At 39.6% G+C, this 20,356-nt stretch overlaps 1 protein-coding gene across 1 annotated transcript in view; it reads left to right on the forward strand.

Moving 5' to 3' along the window:
• Positions 1-18,672, forward strand: part of AFF2 (ALF transcription elongation factor 2) — a 331,562-nt gene extending 312,890 nt beyond the window's left edge. Inside the window, exons 18-24 of the mRNA XM_054388853.1 lie at positions 2,003-2,139; positions 5,519-5,590; positions 5,951-6,044; positions 8,832-8,879; positions 9,363-9,412; positions 14,350-14,564; positions 18,551-18,672. Of these exons, the coding sequence (XP_054244828.1) occupies positions 2,003-2,139; positions 5,519-5,590; positions 5,951-6,044; positions 8,832-8,879; positions 9,363-9,412; positions 14,350-14,564; positions 18,551-18,672 (738 nt within the window). The remainder of the gene's footprint in view (positions 1-2,002; positions 2,140-5,518; positions 5,591-5,950; positions 6,045-8,831; positions 8,880-9,362; positions 9,413-14,349; positions 14,565-18,550) is intronic.
• The last annotated feature ends 1,684 nt before the right edge of the window (positions 18,673-20,356 follow it).

Below are 20,356 nucleotides of genomic sequence, written 5' to 3' on the forward strand. Positions count from 1 at the left end.
CAGCTGATTGACCTTTACAGAACATACACATGGTTCTGGCACAGGGATGCCTGCTCCACGCTAGCAAATATTTACAGGCTCAGGCTCCTGATGATCTCAACATACTATGTCAATCCACTTCCCTCCACAGCCTGATTCACTCAGAAGTGTTGACCTGTCTCCTGTCCTCTTACCTTTGACTATGCCTTGCAGAATCAGGGATGTTTCTCAAGCAGAACTAAGAGGAGCAGGCACAGCACATCATGCTGCTGCCTGCAGGCAGGCCTTGCCTGTCTCATGAATTTTGACACCCTGAGTGCTCTCGTGGGATTGTGAGGCCATCCACTACAATACAACTTGTTGGCAGACATAAATACCCAAGAACAAAGTATCTGCTTTTTCTTTCCTCTGTTTAGGTCTCAAGTTTTTTTCTTCCCACCCGATACAGCTGCACACAAATTATCTCCATATAACACATTTGCTGTGCAATCCCATAGTGTTAGTCGTCCTATGGAAACAATTGCTTCTGGTTACTTGGTGCTGACAAGACAAAGCACACGCAGCATTGAAAGATGTGTTGCAGTGGCTAGAAAGATAATGCATGTGACCTCAAAATGTGTCAGCAAATGTTAATGAGATTTGTGGCAGTGCTGTTCCTGAGCTTGTAAGGAAAATAGATTTCTGGTGAAGGGCAGAGCATTTTGCATCTTACGGGAGCAACCTCATGAAAACCTATCCTTGTCTGGGCCAGCAGTAAGGACTCAGCTGATTTGGATGGGCTGTTTCAGTGGCAACTGACTGTTAGAAGAGATCTTTGAGATCTCACTCTGCTCTCAGCTGAGCTGTGATGAGCGGAATAATTCCACCTACTCCATTAGAGTTAGCATGGAACAATGGGCAGGATCAAACCGTGTGTCTGTCCTAAATCTGCTTTCAGACAGATTCCTTTTTTTTTCATATACAAGTTGATTTTGGAAGCCTTGAAGCAAGGAATTTGAAGAATATTGTGAGGTGTGGCCACTGGAATAGAGAGAAAACATTTAGAAATATTTGTCCTTTGTGATCATTCACAGTTGTATCAATTATACAAAGGCTTTGCACAGAATCAGTGCACAAGGGCAGATCTTGAAGTTCAAGGTATACAGAGGGAACTAGTTATAAGGATTGCTTAGAAGTAGCCACAGAGGCAAATATACTGTTGCCTTGGATCCACACTCAATGCTCTGCTCAGTATGTTGCCAGGATAGCCTTCAATGTTATGAACAGAAAACATATTTAGTTGCATAAAAAATATTTTGACAGAGACACACAAAGAATTTTTTTCATTAAAGTATTTTGGATCTTTTCTATGAAATGCCACATTAGAAGAATTCTTACATCCAGCTATCAAAAATTGAAAATGTTAAATACTATTATAAAATACTTACTATAAAAGTGTCATATATAATATTCATTACACATTAAAAAAAAAAAAGGAAATCAGTATGTCTAAGTCAGTTTCATCACAATCATTATGAGGGCTAAAACCTTTTGCAATAAAATCCTAGTAAAATAAAATATTTAGCAGTGCTGTATTTTTTCTTTTTTGTTTTTTCCCCTGCACTTTCAATATTAACATGAGTGATAGGTTGTTTTTTTTTTTTTGGTCTACAGTTAACAGAGGATGTGATGTCTGTCAAATGGCACAGAGCTGTAGCTTAACCCTTATGTGGTCAAACTTAGTTCATATATTGAGGAGCAATATGGATTTGTTGAAACATGCTTAGTGTCCCTCACTGCTTGTGTAAATCCATGCATGTCAATAGATATCCACTGACTTTCCTCTGTGGAGTGTCCAGCCACATATTGCCTGAGAAGACATGGTTAAAACACAGAGACTCTACCATAGTTACTGTATGGATTCATTCTTAAATACCAGCGTTGTTTTGCTTTCATCCTAATGCTAGTGGGGCTTTGTATTATGATCTGTCTACCTAGACATTAAAGCTGAAGGATTTTCTTGATGGTGTCATTCCCATTTCAGCTGGAGAAGTTCGGCAAAGCAGTGAATTATGCTGATGCTGCCCTCTCCTTCATCGAGTGCGGGAACGCTATGGAGCGAGATCCATTAGAAGCTAAATCTCCATACACCATGTACTCGGAGACTGTGGAACTCATCAGGTTAATGTCCTTTCTGTGATCATTTTCATAATCTCATTTCAGTCATAATTAGAACCTGCTATGTTTTAAAAAATACCATTTCAACGTATTAATGATTTGTCCAAGGCATCTTCATCTCAGAAGTCATCATAATTAGTTCATGCCATTTTATTAATGTCACAGAAAATTTATAATTGATGGACACTGCTTTTATAAATTATCCCCTTTAGAGGTTATAATGTGAGTGTTATAATTTGCAATATTCATAAAATTAAAATTGAAATGTAGTGGGTGGAAGTAAAGTATAGTAATTTCGCTGTTTGGCAATGACACTTGTCTTTTAAAAGGTGTAGTTTTATAATTCAAAACATTAAAGTGAGTCTATCAGGATTTCTATTACAAACCCTGTTTTTAGAGGTTTATAACATAGCTGTTAAAAAAAAAAAAAAGAAAAAAAAAAGGCTGAAACTTGGCACATCAGATCAAAGCCAGAAAGGAAGCTTTCTGCATGTATTGTATTAAAAAAGGGTATTTTGTAATGTTAAAGGAATGTGAACCAGCTGAATCAGTTTTAATAGTTTTGTGGGCTCATAGGCTAGGATATGGATGAGAGAGCCTTTACTTACTAATAAAATGTCTGAATTACTATTTTAAAGTCTTCTGCTGTTCCCTATAGCTGTTTCATAGTGCAGGCTCTGTAAAAATAACAATCTCCTGAGTAACTAAGGGCTTGTTACTTGAACAAATTATCCAAGTGAAATCAAGCAGGATTAAATTTACCTATAAGCAGAACAGGATTTTAACTCTTCACTGTGATGCACCTTTGCTCTCCCCAGTGTATGCTGGGAATATCACCATTAAACTCAGTGTAATTACTGGGAGTTTACACTAGAGAAAGAAAAGGAAGCAAATCAGGCCCTAAATGTTTGGGGGTTAATATGACAAGGGTGGGAGCTTTTAACATGCAGGATTTTAACATGCCAGAATAGTGATTAGGGATTGCCAAAAATAATGCATGTTTTACATTTTGAATAAGTAGGTATTTACATAATAAAATGTATCAAATCACAAGAAGCTCTTAGTCTCAGGTAAATAAGATGCCTGTTAAAGGTTTTTAAATATGTTTTACATTCTATACTACATAAAGAGAAGAAGAAAATCTGAATAGATTACTCAAAAACAAAAAATATGTTCACTCAAATCTTACAATCCAAGTTAAACCTTTGAGAGCAGAGGATTTAAGAAAAGGAGTTGCCTAGCTCTGCTCCACTATGTTGGAACCTTTTCTGCACTCTGGCAGTGGATGGTTCAGTGCTTTGTGTCTTGAACAGTCAGTTTTGTCAGTTTTGGTTTTATGGCAGGATAAATAGTATTTAAAGAAATATTCCTTAAAGAAGCAAGTGCTTCTTCATAGAAGCCCACATTTGTTTTTATTTTTAATAAAATCACATGTCACAGTTGAAAATTTCGTTCCCTTGTCAAACAGTCTGTTCAGAAATGGACAAACCAAACACCTTTGTTCACTTGAGAGCTGCAGTGCAGGCAACTACTTAACTCAGAGAATGGCAGCCCTAGCTTACAAGTGGCTAATGCCTGCAGCCAACCTCCACCCTACAGTGCTGGTGCTGGATGGAGTCATCTGAGTGTATGGTTGCATCTCAGAGCAACTGTCACTCATCAGCATACACAGGCCAACTGCCTTGCTCTTCCCAGCAGCTCCTTTATCAGCACAGTCCTACTACAGGCTGGATGATAGATAGACCTTGGCATGGAAGCAGCACCTGAACTGCTTTTGAATTGTTTTTTTATCTGCTTTTGGCTATAGAAGAATCTGAAGGACTTTGTTACAGTAGATTTCCGATTTCTAAATACCTGAAGTTAGATGAGGTTAATTCCACCACCTACCATCAAAGGTAGAACTTAACGTAGCAAGTCTTGTAGGCAGCCAATGAGAGAGTGAATTGCCCATTTCATTGATGTCAGTGGGTAGACATGGGAAAAAAGGTGATTGCCCAGGTGAGCAGCAAGCTGGTACAGGCCCAATAAACTCTACAAACACATAATTCTTGAGAATTCTTGTGGGCTACAGTGGGTACTGAATGTACAAACCAAGCATGTGGCTGTGCACACGGACTTTAATGGAGCTCCTAATGTTATCATAGATTTTTACTGTGAGATAAGAAAGAAAAGGAGATTTTTCTCGCTTTTACACCTCCCTTCACCAGAAGAAGCATTTTCTGCTTTTGCATTAGCTGTGTCTGCCCTGTGTATCTGTATCAGACACCTATTTGTGAAAGCAAACCGAGCATCAAAGAGACTGGGAATATCAGGAATCTGACTGTCAAAGATATTTTAAGTTAATGGTGATGCTAAAATCCCTGATGTAACACTGAAAATCCTAAAAAGACATATATCTTTGTGTTTGATCAGATTCATTCAGTATAACTGGAACAACAATACCAAAGAGCAGGTGAAATAGGCCACAGAGGAAGCACGTCAGGTGGTGTGCCACAGCTGCAAGCTGGCAGCTGATGATGGGGGTGGTGGGAGGAAGGCAGAGTGAGAGCAGCACTGCTTGCCTGCACTCCATTACCTCCTTGTAAATGAGAACTCATCAAGACTGCCTGGATACCTTAAAACTTTCTTATGCAACACTGAACCCTATTACTTATTCTAACACAAGTACCTGTGAAATTGCATTAGGGCTCAGAACAATGATTTTATGCGATGAATTGATTTTCAAGAGACTAAATGCACGGAATGGAGTGTGCTCAGTTAAAGGAAAAAAAAGAGAGAGAGAAGGGAGGTTGGGATACTCAGTCTTTGAACATCCAAATGCAGGACAGCAGCGATTAAGAAGGAAGACCAAGTACACATGACTCATAAAGTAACAGACCCAAGAACTAAAAAAGCTGAGAACATGACCTTTCCTGTATTGAAAACCTTTTTCTATATGAAATGTATTAAAGGCTTTGGAAAAAGCATTTATGAGAAGGATTTTGAAGGTATCATTCAATTCCAAAGTATTACCTGTAAAACCTGATTATATATTACTGTACTCTTCAGTACATATAGGGCCAACATCTTAGGCTTCTGTCCAACACTCACCACAAATGCTTGCAGGACTCAGGCTAGGTGGTTGGATATACTGTCATTGGTATGCCCAAGAATAGTTCACCTCATTGGTGTAGAAAATTGGTTAGTAATTTACTTTAACCCTCCAAATTTCAAGTGATGCTTTCTGTTGAATTTTACATTGATCTCATTGTTGCAGACCAATGTAACCATTAACTATTGCAGTTGGAGAAGAATGTATGTGGCTGTTACTTTTCAGAGTGTCACTGGTATTCCTAGAAATGTCTTAACTCTCAATTTCTTTTCTCCTCCCCTTTCTAACAAGGTATGCAATGAGACTTAAGAATTTCACAGGCTCTTCTGCCACGGAAGGAGACAAGAAATTAGCAGTTTTATGGTAAGTCCCATTGCGACAATGAGAGAAGCAGCTAAAATCTTAAGGAGGACTTTAAAAGTACTGAATTACTTAAGCAGCTTACAGAAGATCATTATTCTTGTTTTCCATTAAACTATTAAAGGATAACTAATGGATTTCTGCAGCAGCTGACTAAACATTTATTCTTCTAATTTATACTCTTATCAAGATGGGATTTTAATGCTTTTGACCACTTTTTTTTTATTTCTCCATTTGCTTACATTTCAAAATCTAACCTCTAGAACAGAAACTGCAAAATATAGGTCAGCATTTGTTTTTTTTTCCAGTTTATAGGTTTCATTAAGCAATGGAATTAACATAATCCTTTCCTAATTACTACAGCTACCGATGCTTATCACTTCTCTACTTGAGAATGTTTAAACTAAAGAAGGACCATGCTATGAAGTACTCCAGATCTCTGATGGAATATTTTAAGGTAATCTTTATTCTGCTTAATTTATTGATATGAAATGAAATTCACACCAGCACGGAGAGCTCTCTCAGTTATAACTCTGTGACTTTAAAGTCCCACATTTAACCTCACCCTTGGGAAATGCAGGCAAGATGTCTGCCAGGGAGTGAGGACAGAAGTAATTTGAGGGATTTTTGGATTAGTCACCTGATTCAAAGGACTATAAACAATAATTCTACTAAAATAACATTATTCTCAACATCCTGTAATGTTTATGCAAGTTTCAGTAAAGGAAACTGATTCTTTCAAGATTTCAATGTGCAAGTGATTATGAACTGACCCCCAATGAACCATAATGAAGCAAATTCTTAGGCTTTAGTTAGATTCTAAGTTCAGTGAGATTTGCTGAACCTTATTACAGACTCAGAGATTTCTCCTTTTATTTCTGTGGAACTTCAAATTGCCTTACCTACAGCCTGAATGTTTATCTTCACCTTGAATGGAGCAGAGATCAGCTGATTGTCATCACTCAGTGGTGTCTTCCTTTACCTCATCAAATGCTGTTTACCCATGTAAGAACGACAAGTCCTTACCATTCCTAAAATAAGGGAGAACCAGAATCATTCTTCAGCTCTGCCAGGGTTTTCATTTTTATATTTTGCTGGCTAATGCTATTTAAGGCATACACCATATATTATTCTATAATTATGTAATTATACTGGTTTGTTAGCCCATCAGTCTTTTTTTGCTGTTTTTGTCAGCCTCTGTGAATTGTTCCAAGCTTTGACATATTAGCACTGCAAGCCAGTAAAACTTTTAACACTGCAGTTTTAATGTTTTCTAGCAATGGGGATAAAATGGTCCTTCTGCTATGAAACTCCAATACTATCATGCTAGCAACCACCACTTAGTCCTAACTTCCCTGGTGTCCTCTAGGGGTGTATGTATCTCTGTAACTTCAGTTATGTTACTACTGATCTTCTGCTCAAATTGAGGCTCTCTTGAAGTCATTAGGAGTGCCTCTGTTGTAGTCACATTATTTTCAATCAAGGATTTGGACAACAAATTAAATTTGAATTAGACACAGCCTCAGCATTTTCGTGAAATATATTCCATCCACTTCAGATTTTTTCCAGATAAATAGGGAATCTCTCTTTTAAAAAGGTTATTAGACAAATCATTTGATAAACCTTTTCTTCAGAAAGTAATGATTTAAAGAAAAAAAACACCAAGAGGAGGCAAGGGGATTCTCTCTTCCTTTAAAACCACTTTACTTTCTCTAGCTGTGCAAATAGGTACAATGAAGAACATCTTACTACTCCCAGCGTGAGACCATTTTACTGCATCTGCACAGAGAAAATGTCTTTTAATGTAAATGAAAATAAGAGGAAAAGATTTAAAATGTGATAAAATAGACAAATCAGGAATGCTGGGTCTAGGCATAGAGTTGAAGCTGAGTATTTCAGCTAATGCCTGTGCTGTGGGCACTGTAACTCATTTGCTTGAAGTAGTGTTTGAGTGTATGCAGATGGTATGTCCAGGAACTTTTTGTAGTAAAAGCATAAGAGGAGAAAAGAAAAGAATGGGAGCTGTTAACTATAGATTAATTTTGTATTTCTGCACAATGTTCTCTGTGCTTACTAGCAAGAAGCTGCAATACAAATGACATAGATTAACTATTTGAATTGAGTTGTTATTCCAAATTTTGCACCATTTTAACTGTGAAGAGCAGCCCACTGTTTACAGCAGGGCTGGAGAGGAACTTTTTGGCAGAATTGTTTTTCATACTTTTCCCCACAAATGCCACTTTGTCCAAATGGAAAACATTTGTGGACAGAACTGTTTCTGATTACTTTCCAATTAAAAGTTTCAAATTTATATTTCTGACACTTCAAAACAGAAAATAACTATTTAATCATATCAGTAGTTTGGAAATTTGGAGACAACTTTGAGTAAACTGTATCTAAAATAATAAATATTTGAAATTTAAGGCAAACTTTTTAAAATTAGCCAAAATGCAACCTTTGATGCATTTGAGAAATTTTTTTTAATGTTTTTGAACATGTGTTGCCATTAGACATTGACAAAAATACTTCAAGTATTTTCATCATCAAATAACTACCTCCAATGGAAATTTATTTTAATCTTGACAGATCTTGTCTCCAGATACTGTTGAGAGCAATCCCCAGATAATAGAAACTTAACATCAGAGTTGCTTTTTCATTTCTGAAGATTTCACAGAGGAGATTAGGATCTCCCTCCTTCTTACATATGAGTAGGAAGCAAAATTACACAGTATATATGTTCTATACTGCAACACACTCCAATTCATGCTCACACCTTTAATAAAACACCATGACATGCTTTGTAGGAACATACAACAAGGCCAGTATCATGTTTTAGGCAGTGTTTTCTGCTTTGGTCAATACTTCTTGGCAAGTGTATCTGCGTTCTAGAAGTCAAGGTAAGATTTTGCTCCCAGAGCTGGCTGCATGACCTTGGGCCATGCTCTGGGTAGCTTTGTGCTCCACTAAGTCTCATGCCTCACATGCAAAATTGTGATTACAGTAACCAGATAAATCTTGTAATAATGACAGTAATACTTTGCAGAGAACTTGTAAAATTTGATAGAATTTTCATTGTGCATGCTGACTTTTTTGCAAAGGAGCTTGGAGTGATTGTTTTCAGAAAGCATACACAGGTAGCTTCAGCCCTGATGCTACCACAGTTTACATCAATAAGATACCACCCTGTCTGAGCAAGAGTGGAAAAATCTGGGCTTTATTGTTGCTGGGCAATCTTTTTGTACAGGATTGTACAAGGTGCTACACAGGCGTGAAAGGCAAAATGAGTAAGCAGGTAAGGAAAGTCAATTTGTGCAAGTAAAATACATTAAAACAAGCAGGTTATTACTGGTTTTACTTTCACTACTATCTGAATCCCAAGCCATCTTCCCTAGCAATTTGGGAGGGATTAATTTCATTTAGGCATCAACCCAAATTATTATTGTTTTTCATTAAAAGATTACAGGTCCCCCTAAGTATAAGAAGTCATTTGTACTCTGAGGAACTTTTTTTGTAAAGTAAGTTTCAGTGGTAATTAAACCACTTCTTTGTAAACTGCATCTGCTTTTTCTGGAACTTTCCTGTATTACCTCTTTCATCAAGTGACTTTCAAGCTAGTAGTTGGAACCTGCCAATAATCCACCATCCGTTTAACTATGGGACTGATGTGCAGAGCTGGTCTGCTACATGTAGCTCCTGTAATAAAAACAGGGAGTGTTGACTGTTGTGTCATCAGTATTCATCTACCTTTATTTACATTATTATTTTGTACTTACAGAACTCTTCAAAAGCCTCACAGGCCCCCTCACCTTGGGGCGGCAATGGAAAGTGAGTATTTTCTGCTGAGTACTTCTGTGTGGGAACAAGTGGTTCCAAGAGGTGGGGGGGAAATGTTTTGGTGCCTCTAAAGGCAAAGGTCAGTCCATGACTTAGAGGTTTGGGAGCTACAAGTATGTTTCAAATATGTGGCAGGTAGAAAATACTCTTCTGGGCTACAGAACTGATCATAGTTACCTTGGGTTTGTGGGGATGGAGAACTCCCACTGGACTAAATCAGTTACCCACATGAGCCATCTGCTGTGGGTAGGAAGGAAGAGCTGAAACATAGCTTTATCTTTGTGCAAAGCCCTGTGAAGTCTAAAATCAGCTGTGGTGGATCTACGCTGAATTCTTTGACAATTTGCTTCTCAAGCCAAATGAAAGCCATAAAAATATCTGTTAATTAGCTAGCAAGTGCCATGTCATTTCAGGAAGCCAAAGTAAAGTTAACCTTCATCGCAATGATTTTTCAATGATTTGTTCAGTAATGAAAGGCCAATGAATATTTCATTGATATATGGTAAGTGCTGTTTAATAAAACTGAAGGCATAATAGTGGTGAAAATGTGAAGGCACTTAGTCAACCAATTATTAATGGCTTTGTACTAACGTTAAAACACCCTCGCCTCAGCTATGAAGTCAGGGTAATGCAGTTATGATATGCTGGTCAATGAAGGTGCACTGCTGCTGCAACCTTGCCTTTATCTTGCCATTTCTATTGCCACCTGGGCCCTGCATGCATACAGATACAGGTAAAGCAAAGACTTTACCTTTCTTTCCTTCTTTCTTTGAGTAGGATAAATTCTCAGTGAAAATCAGTGATGTCTTTCTGGTGGTTCATAAGAAGAAATTACTATTAGACACTCCAAGGAAACAAAGTATTAAAAACTGTAGAAGGGGTCAGCACACAAAGAATTAAATTTTCAAACAGACTTTGTTCTCAGTCACTGCAAACTCAAAAATTTCAACATTATGCTTAAAGGAAAATATTGTCTTAGATAATTCAAAATATTTTGGGCTATGTGTATATATATACATATATATATATATATATATATATATGTACACAGGCACCAAATACACATTCAAGTATTTTTAATGTGTGTGTACATAGAGATCTAAGTATAGATTATAACAAACTGAACTGATGAAATACAACATGACTTTAAATAAAAGCTGAAAAGATATTTTAACATTGGAAAAGCAAGTACTAAATTAAATTATTCAATATGTGCCAGTTTTTCAAGGCATTTAAATGTCAGTGAAACCTTCAATTGCAATAAAAACACAGTAAGTTTTACATAAAGTTTTAGTGCTGAAATAGACTACTGGAGCAGTACACATCTGTTCTTTCCTAAGTGCCTTACACCTAAAACTCACATGGAGACAAAGTTGTCCTTCGATTCCTGTCTCACAATAGACCCCTGTGAGGTCTGTGCTCTGCAGGTGGTGGCATCTCCCTTACTATTTAAAGGAATTGATTAGGTTTTAGAATCACTGGATTTTGACTGGAAGTAAAAATTCCTGTCTGGCCACAAGGTAGGCACAGAAATTCAGCATTTAGGTCAGTATCACTTCTAGCATAACATCCAGCTGATAAGTCTCTTCCCACTAACTTTGAAGATAAGGAAATAAACCCCTGAAAGTGAACATCTCTGTTTTTTATTCAGAGAAGGAAGCACTTGACATGTAAGAGTTACTGAATATAACTCATTTTAATGGTATTATGACACCTGTGATCCAGCACACAAAGACCACAGTCCATACTCAGGTCTTCTGCCCTTTTTTGTCTGGAGCCACAGATGAAAAGCTTTCCAGCTGGCTCAGAGTTGCCATGTATCTCAGGTGTCTCCTGGTGGTACTAAGTATAGTCACAGACCCGGTTGCTGCCACTGGCAGTTTGTGTTTGGCCTTCCCCAGGGCTACTCCCTGTACAGTTTCCTCTTCATTCCCTGCAAATTTGTACCAGATGGGAAGAGAAGTTACACACCACAGAGGAGAGACCAAACATGATCAGGATATGGCACCAATGGAGATGAATAAGCAGCCTGGTTCAGAATGGGGAGACAGCAGGGTGTACTTAAATCTTTTTTTTTTGAACAAGGCAAAACATCCATTGCCATGAAGTGTAGTCTGCTCAGGATCTCAAACCATCAAAAATCTCAGCTTGACTTATTGGAATTTCTGGCCACTTTTGTTTGAAAGGGTTGTGAACCTCTGTAAAGTTGGCCTGAGTTCCAGGCTGGCAATGAAACAAATTTTCCCTGGTTTCATTACAGAAATGTCTCCCACCTCTAGCGACAGAAAGCAGAAAATAGAGAGATTTAATAGACTCACCACAGTAATAATGGCTGTGCACAACAGGGTAAATCCAATGAACAATGTGCTTTATTTGGCAGAAGTGCGTCAGCTTGTTGTAAGTGGGTCTAACAAAATACTCCTGGTCTCCTCAGATACTTATGATTTTTAACTGCTCCCAGAACTAATCTAGTATAGTTCATCTCTTCTGTGCATTAAAGACACTGCAGCATGTCAGGTAGCCAGGATATTCTGAGACTTAAAAATAAAACGTTTCTGCCATAGGATATGCTTAGCTATAACACATCAGCTGTGTAAAAAGCAACTGGCTGTTGAATTAACATGGTCTCTAGCTCTGAAAAAAAAAGAAGTCTCACAGGAGCCTGTTGTTGAGCACAGATAATAGCAAGGCACTGCTGGAAAATCTGCAGCAAAAGCTGTTACCATAAATGCCTGTCAGCCCAAGGCTGTGCCGTGGTGGCAATCTATCCTACAGCACCTGCAAGATACCAGCACTGCAGGTCTGTGACCACACTTCATGTTCAGGACTATGCACTAGCAACTGTGTTGTCACTAGCAAATGCGAAGGGCCAGAAGGAGGATGGGATGCAAAACTCTCAACCTGACCTCAGTGCCAGGGAACAATTATGGAGACGATCATCTTAAGTGTCATTACATAGCTCATACAAGAAAACCAGGTGATCAAGCGCAGTCAGCATGGGTTTATGAGAGGCAGATCCTGCTTGACCTACCTGATCTCCTCCTGTGACAAGGTGGCCTGCTTAGTGGATGAGTTTTGTCTACCTAGGCTTTAGTAAAGCCTATTTCTCACAGCATTCTGCTGGAGAAACTGGATGCTCATGACTTGGACAGGCATATGCTTCACTGGATACAACATTGACTGAATGGCTGGGCCCAAATAGTTGTGGTGAATGGAGATAAATCCAGTTAGTGGCTGGTGTTCCCCAGGGCTCAGTGCTGGGGCCAGTTCTGTTTAATATCTTTACCAGTGATCTGGATGAGGAAATAGAGTGCTCCCACAATAAGTCTGCAGATGACACCAAGCTGGATGGGACTGTTGATCTGCTTGAGGGCAGGGAGGCTTTGCAGAGGGATCTGCACAGACTGGATTTATGGGCTGAGGCCAGTGGTATGAGGTTGCAGAGCAAGTGCTGGGTCCTGCACTTGGGTTGCAACAGCCCCATACAACACTACAGGCTTTGGGCAGAGTGGCTGGAAAGTTGCCTCATGGAAAATGACCTGGAGGTGGTGGTTGACAGCTGGCTTAATATGAGCCAGCAGTGTGCTCAGGTGGCCAAGAGTGCCAATAGCATCCTGGCTTGCATCAAAAGCAGTGTGGCCAGCAGGGCCTGGGAAGTGATTGTCCCCCTCTACTTGGCACTGGCGAGGCCACACCTCAAAATACTGTGCTCAGTTTGGGGACCCTCGCTATAAGAAGGGCATTGAGGTGCCGGGGCAACAAAGCTGGTGAAGGGGCTAGAGAACAAGTCTTGTGTTCTCTTATGTGAGTGGCTGAGGAAACTGGGATTGTTCAACCTGGAGAAGAGAAAGCTCAGGGGACATCTTATCGCTCTCTACCTGAAAGGAGGTTGTAGTGAGGTCGGGTCTCAGTCTGTTCTCCCAAGTAGGAAGTGACAGGAAAAGAGGAAAGAGGCTCAAGGGGAGGCTTAAATTGGACATTAGGAAAAATTTCTTCATCAAAAAGGTTGTCAAACCCTGAAACAGGCTGCCCAGGGACGTGATGGAGTCACCATCCTTGGATGCATTTAAAAGACAGGTAGATGTGGGACATGGTTTAGTGGTGGGCTCAGCAGTGTTAGGTTAGTGGTTGGACTTGGTGAATTTAAAGGATCTTTTCCAACCTACACAATTTTACGATTGTATGATTCTACAAATTTTCCAATAGAGTTGCTGTCTGTGGGAGTGCAGCATTGCACAGCTCCAAACACAAGCGTGCTGTGCTGACCTCTGCACTGCCTGCAGCCAGCAGGTGATTCCTAATTGCCAGGCTCAGAATTAAAGGAAAATCTATATTGGAACGTTAGTGATATACTAAGTAGGTAACCTAAAACACTGTTCTCTGCAATACTGTGTGGACAAAATGCAGGCAATTAGAAACAAATCTCCATAGCCAATCTTCAAGAATCCTATAGAGATATTCATAATCCTACAGTACCCTCAGATCCTAATACTGCTCTGCAGGGTGCTTTTAAGACTTGCACTTTACTTGTTGTGGTGGCTGTATTTGGAGCAAACTGTCGTTGTGGTTTCCACGAAACGCCTTGATAATAAGCCAATATTGCACATTGAGTGTTTTCTAACTGCCATCGCAGCATCTGGCAGCAGGTAGAAAAATCATTACAGCTATCAGATACTTCTGTCTCTGAAAGATTGCTCTATGATAGATTTTTTTTTTTTAATAACAGATTCATTTATAGGGAGAATTAAATCCCTTTTTATTTTCAGTCATTCTCTGTTTATAAGCTTTCCTGTCTCATAAAACCAGGAGATACTGCTACACATTTGTCCAGACTGGGGTTCAGTCAGGTGTGTTTAGTCAAGTGCATTTAGGATGGCAATGAAGTGGGGTGTGTGAAGGGGACTCATAACTCCTCTTACCTTTTGCAGGAGCACAGAAACACCATCACCCATGTCCCTGAGCCCATCCCCTGTCAGCTCTGCTGGAAGCAGTGCAGGGACCGCTGGCTCCTCCTCAGCAGGGACCATCACCATCCCTCAGCGTATTCACCACATGGCTGCCAGCCACGTCAACATCACCAACAACGTCCTGCGGAGCTATGAGCATTGGGACATGGCTGACAAGCTGACTAAGGAGAACAAAGGTGCCCCCCTCTGCTTCTTCTCTGTCCCCTTCTGTTCATCTGCTTTAGCTTGCTTTCCATTCTCATAGGATGTAGGGAGTGGGTCTCAGAACCACCACATCTAAGAGCACAACTGTGACAGCTTGAGCAAACAGAGCAAATCTGCTTGCTGGTCGCTGTAGCCAATGCGTATCTTCTCTTGTCAAGCACAGAGGGGGACGTGTAACACATGCTGAACATGGGGTTATCTGAGCAGCTGGCAAATAATTTAGTGAACATGAGCCCCAAGTGATGAGAGCTTTTGAGTCTGCAAATTCGTTCACAGTTTCAGCTTCTCATAGAGCACTGAGGTTATTTTCAGAGTACTCTGTCAACAGGTTTAAGATTATTAAAATGCTTTCTAGGATAATAAGCAAACATTAGATGTTATGTTTATGCAGGGAATCCTATTAGATGTCCACTGAAAGCCATGACCTTGACTCTTCTATGGCTGGACTGCAAATCTGCTTGTTTATCCCTAACAACAAAAATATAAATCTTTACTACAGTTGTTTCAAAGGAATTTTGGCAAAAAGTTTGTGACTGGTTTATGTCAAGCACTAGGAGTAGCTCAGATGTAACTGAAGGACAAATCTAGTCTATTGTTGGTCAGCTGTGAACTTCCCCATGATAATGTGATTATTCAGATTCCAGCTTTGGGCTTACACAAATCATTGACAAAGCTTTCTTTGACACTAGAGGTGCAGAACCTAAGTGGGAGATACTCTTAGCTTGAATTGGCTCATTCTCTTAAATTATACTGCGATTTCAGATGGCTGACTTTTCCTGACAAATGTGCTCACTCTATGCAGTTTGATCTTTCTCCCATTAATGTCAGTGGCAAATTTCCACTGATTTAGAGAAACTAAGCTTGAGATTTATAGAGTTTTATGTCAGAATGATGGGTCATAATGATCTATCCCTGGATGAGGAACAATAATAGAAGTACTGTCCAGTCCTCCCCACTGCTTCTTGTCTTTGTTCACACTGGTTAATTTAGTAGCAGTGCAGTCATTTTGGATTTTTTCCATAGCTGCATCCATTTTCACAAAATGTGAAAGTGATTCCCTGTCAAACGTACTGCAGAACGTTACAGTGGGAATGCAGAAGGATGCTCTGATAGGAGAAAGAGATGGTGATAATCTTGTAATTAGCCCTGTGCGTTGTGGAGTTGTTAAATGTTCTACTTGGTATTGAATCAAAATAGCTCAGGCATTCAGCCAGCAGACAGAAAATGTTCCCAGCCACTGCTGTTATCAGTCCTCAAGCTGGATGAGAAAAAGCCTGCTGACTCTTTTTCTATGTTCCCCCCCCCCCCCCCCCCACACTCGTCTTTGTTCTGGTTCTGATTTACAATCAAATAAACCCAGTTCTGCAAAGCCATGTAGGAACAGTCTTTATTCAGATGAGCAGTCCTTTTGACTTTAGTGGGACTGGATGTATGAGTAAGGGTTTCTCACATGAACAAGACATCTAGGGTTGTGCCCTGTTCTTTCATATCTTGTTTCACAAACTGCAGCCATGTTACAGGGAATGGAAAGTTCACGCTACTTCAAATTTAATTTAAATACTATAAACCATTGGAGAGAGACGAGAGTTAAATACATGCAATAGCATATCCGTTTTTATGTTTTGCCTGGAAATATACTTTATTTCCATTTAAATACTCAGTTAGTTGCATGCTTGAACACAAATAAACTTCAGTTTGTTTGGTCTGGGTTTTTGTTTGTTTTGTCACTGTTGTTTTGTTTTGTTGGGGGTTTTCTTTGTGGTCAGCTCTTACTGTTTCTATTCTTTCCTGAATTACAGGAAGTGTCTTGCACAAGAACATGGCCCTCATGAGCTAATAGAGAAGGGTATAAAAATGTGGCCCCATCATTGTAATGTCTAATAGATTTTACCTCAGGGTCTTACTGCTGTCATAGATGTTTCTTAGGTCATGCCCACACAGACACAAGACATTTCTTCCATGTTGTAGGAGCTGTGCACCCTCTCCTTGTTCATGGCTGTCATTTTAGGTTTTGTGCTCCTCTGAGTATGCCTGCACGCTCCCAGTTTGGACTTGACTCACGTCCAACTGGCTCAGAGCAGGAGACAGAAGCCTTTCTTGTCAGCCTGACAAAAGATGCGCCATCAAAATAAAAAGGCATAGCATGAGGGAGAACAGCAAAACTGTGACCTGCCAAGCTGATCTGATTTGAAAAGGAAAGTGGGAACATCCTGCCACGCAGCTCCAGATGAGTCTCCCCTGGTCAGTAGAGTTTACAATGTACAGGAGAGTAGGAGGAGTTCATCATAAACTCTTCACCTGTAGCAGGGCAGGCTAAACTGCAGTCTTCCCAAAGCCAGCCCAGGGGCTAGTTTGTGTTGGATCACCCCAGACACTTGTCCACTGTGTACAACATCAAACTCTCAGCCGACTCTGCAAAATCAAGTAATTTTTTTTTACACTTCCGAAGTTAGCAGGACTTTTTCCCCACAAGAGAAAACTACCAGCTCAGGAGTGACAAAGGCCTCTGCTTTCACTATCATATCTAATAGTGGCTTCAGTGCTTGTAGCTTTTGCAAGAAATTTTAAGCTGAAATAAGGCTTTAAGGTGAGTTCTCAGTGGTTAAAGCAATTGTTAATTATCTGAGCCTAGAATGAGATCTCTAGAATGTGAGCAAGTCAGTGCATTATTCCACTTCTAAATGTATCGATTCTACACTGGAGGAGGGGAATAAAAGACAGAGGAAGGAAGATTAAAAGTAAGTGCTGGCTGCAGCATCTTAACATTAGCAACTGGTGATAGCCCTAAGCTTTCATTATGCTTGCCTCCAGCCAAATCACTTTGTGCTGTGATACTGCTGTAGCTCCCAAGCTGACCAGGGTCAGACTGTCGATACTTGGATAGAAGACCTCAAAGCACCACTTACTTGCTGAAGAAAGTACTGATAATGATTTTGTCCCCTGCATCTGGTCTCCTGAACTGCAGGCAAGACAGCGTCAGCTGGCTGAGTGCCGAACACTGGCTTTTAGACAGGGTGAGAATGTAAGGGCTCAGACACTGCTTATTGTGATTGTTGGTTGTTATCTGAGCTCTGAGGGCCTTTCACTGAGAGTGGGCTCCCGCTTGCCTAAATACAGTGTAAGTGTTGTATATGTGGGAAAGCCTGCACACCAGTGCAGAGCAAAAAGAAGCTGTGGCAGAACAGAGGACGCAATCCGGTTCTCTATTGAAAGCAATTAGGAAAGGTCTGTTGGCCCTAACAGGATTAGTCTTTCACCCAAAGAGCATCTAATGCATGGAATAACGCAAACTGCTCTGTTGCTTCCTAACTATGGTTCTCTGTTTAGTGACCTCCTGTTAACCCTTCCCAGCACCAGATCCCAGTGGTCTTACCTGTCTTTTCTTTCCCCTTATACATTCCCATCTCCTAGATGCTATTTTCCTGCTGTACTCCCTCTCTCCTCTTCCTTCTCCCCTTCCACCTCATAAGTGTCTTCTGGGGCTTGCACCTACAGCAGGAAGATGGGCCAAAACTGCTTCAATGACATTAACAGAAATTGGAGGGTGGGGAAGAAAGAAAAACAAGGTCTTCTACAAGATCCAGACTAACTCCTTGTGCCCGGGAGCGGGCACAGGAAAAGGAAATACTACAGTTCATTGCCAGCTATTTAAAACATGCAGTCAGCAAATCTCTTCTCAAAAAACTGTAAGTGTAGATCATCAGAGCTAAAGGAAGACTCTTGGCAGCCTCTCATACCATGTTGTGATTGACTTCCAGCATGGATAATCTAATTTGGGCTGTTTGAATACATAGTTGCATCTGCTGAAATCCTTTCCTATTGACCATGTGCTCATGTGTACAGTATTTTGAGAACTTCTAATTGCACTGCTGCTACTGAGTGGGAAATCACAGTATGCCATACCTGTGTTTCTGTACCACTGCCTGAAACAGTAACCTCTGATTCTTCTGTATTGCAGAATTCTTTGTAGACCTGGACTCAGTGATGGGACCATTGACACAACACAGTAGTATGACCAATCTGGTTCGTTACGTTCGCCAAGGACTCCACTGGCTCCGCATTGAGGCTCATTTGTTGTAGTGACTGCTGCCCTGTTCATAACATCCCCATTCTTCTACCTCTACCAGCGCAGAGACGATCACTGGTGGAACTCCACTCATTTCTGGAAGTTTATTCATGTAACTTCATTTTTATTGCCTTTTTTAATATCCTATCTATTGGAAGTAGAAGTGACCATAAATGGAACTTATGACTCAAGAGCAGTATGTGTTGTACCATCTAATCATTTTCAACAATTTTCTATGCCTTGTGTCTCCTGGATCCTGCCATCCTTACGTGCTTTATGGAACGGTACATTCCCTGCAGTATTGTTTTAAGTCCATGCTGCCTTCAAGTGAAAAAAAAAAGCACTTTGAGAAGATATGGATTCCTGAGAAATAGTACAAAGCGTCTTAAATATTTGAGGGTATATATGAGAAGTCCCTTTTGAAATAAATTAGTAGAATTTATAGCTATCCATTCAAAATCATCTTCTGAACCTGAACCAAGGTTTTTTTGATGCTTAATCCTGGCATCATTTCCTGACAAAGTACATTCCTAAGATTTCATACTTCCTATAGGCTTAATCTCTAAAAGAGAACATTGAATATCTTACAGATACATAATGTAAGATCACCAAAGGTGTTAAAGAGGTAAAAGGTTGAAGGAATGCCTCATTAAAGAACGATGACACACTATGCAATGAGGTTTTCATATTCCATTCTTCCTGTTTATTGTTGGCTTAATAATTTCAGTAGGCAGCAGAATTTATTGCAGTTTTTAGGCAATTTCACAATATTAGCTTTCATAGTCTTATCTACCATTGCTATACTAAATCTGTGAATTTTCTTTCAGTTTTACTGTTTAGTCTCAAACAAATACGCATCCAAGATTTTTCTTCATAGGACAATCTCTCCTTGCATAGTGACTCCGTGAAAGCAGACTTTAACAGGACCGCTACACTCTAAGCATTGATATTGTATGTAGAAGTCCATTAATAAGTGTATGCAAATTCTTCACCAAACTCTCTACAAGTTTAACTAACCAGCTACTGTTGAAACATTATAATTTCATGTGGCATCGATTTTCACCTGTTTTGTTCATTTCAGAGCATTAGAAATGATCAGTATTACCTTGCTATCTTGAAAACGATGTTAAATTAAATAAAAAGACCAGATTTACCCAAAAAGCAATATAACATTTGTTTAATAATGGCCATGAATACTTCAGTCAGATTACCTGTTTTCCAAGCTCTGCATCTGTTTACTCATGCTGTCATGTTTTGGACCATTCCTCTAATGCGTGAATAATAATCAGACAAGTCAGATAAAATTTCAAAGCAATTGTGAATAAATTACCACCATTTCACATTTGCTCTTTCCTCTTCTTTATTTTCCCCTGTTACAAACTGCACTGTTCTTCTGGTGCCACTGCAAGAAGCACTGGTGCCTGAAACAAAACAAAATGAATTTATATCAATAATTCACAAGACTTTAAATGGTCTCATCTCATTCTTGGTGTAACGCCTGCACACCTTACTGAACTGTAAATTCCATTTCTATAAACAGAAAATGCTCATAGCAATGTAAATAGTATTCTGTCTCATCTCATTGAAATAATACAATATGTGTATTAAATGCCATCCAGATATTAGTTAATTGCAATTACCTTCTGCTATATAATCCTGTATATCCTTTAATCTGGTGAGTTATTGGATTCTACTCAC

This window comes from Indicator indicator, chromosome 17 (genome assembly GCF_027791375.1).
Source record: "Indicator indicator isolate 239-I01 chromosome 17, UM_Iind_1.1, whole genome shotgun sequence".
Lineage (NCBI taxonomy): Eukaryota > Metazoa > Chordata > Aves > Piciformes > Indicatoridae > Indicator > Indicator indicator.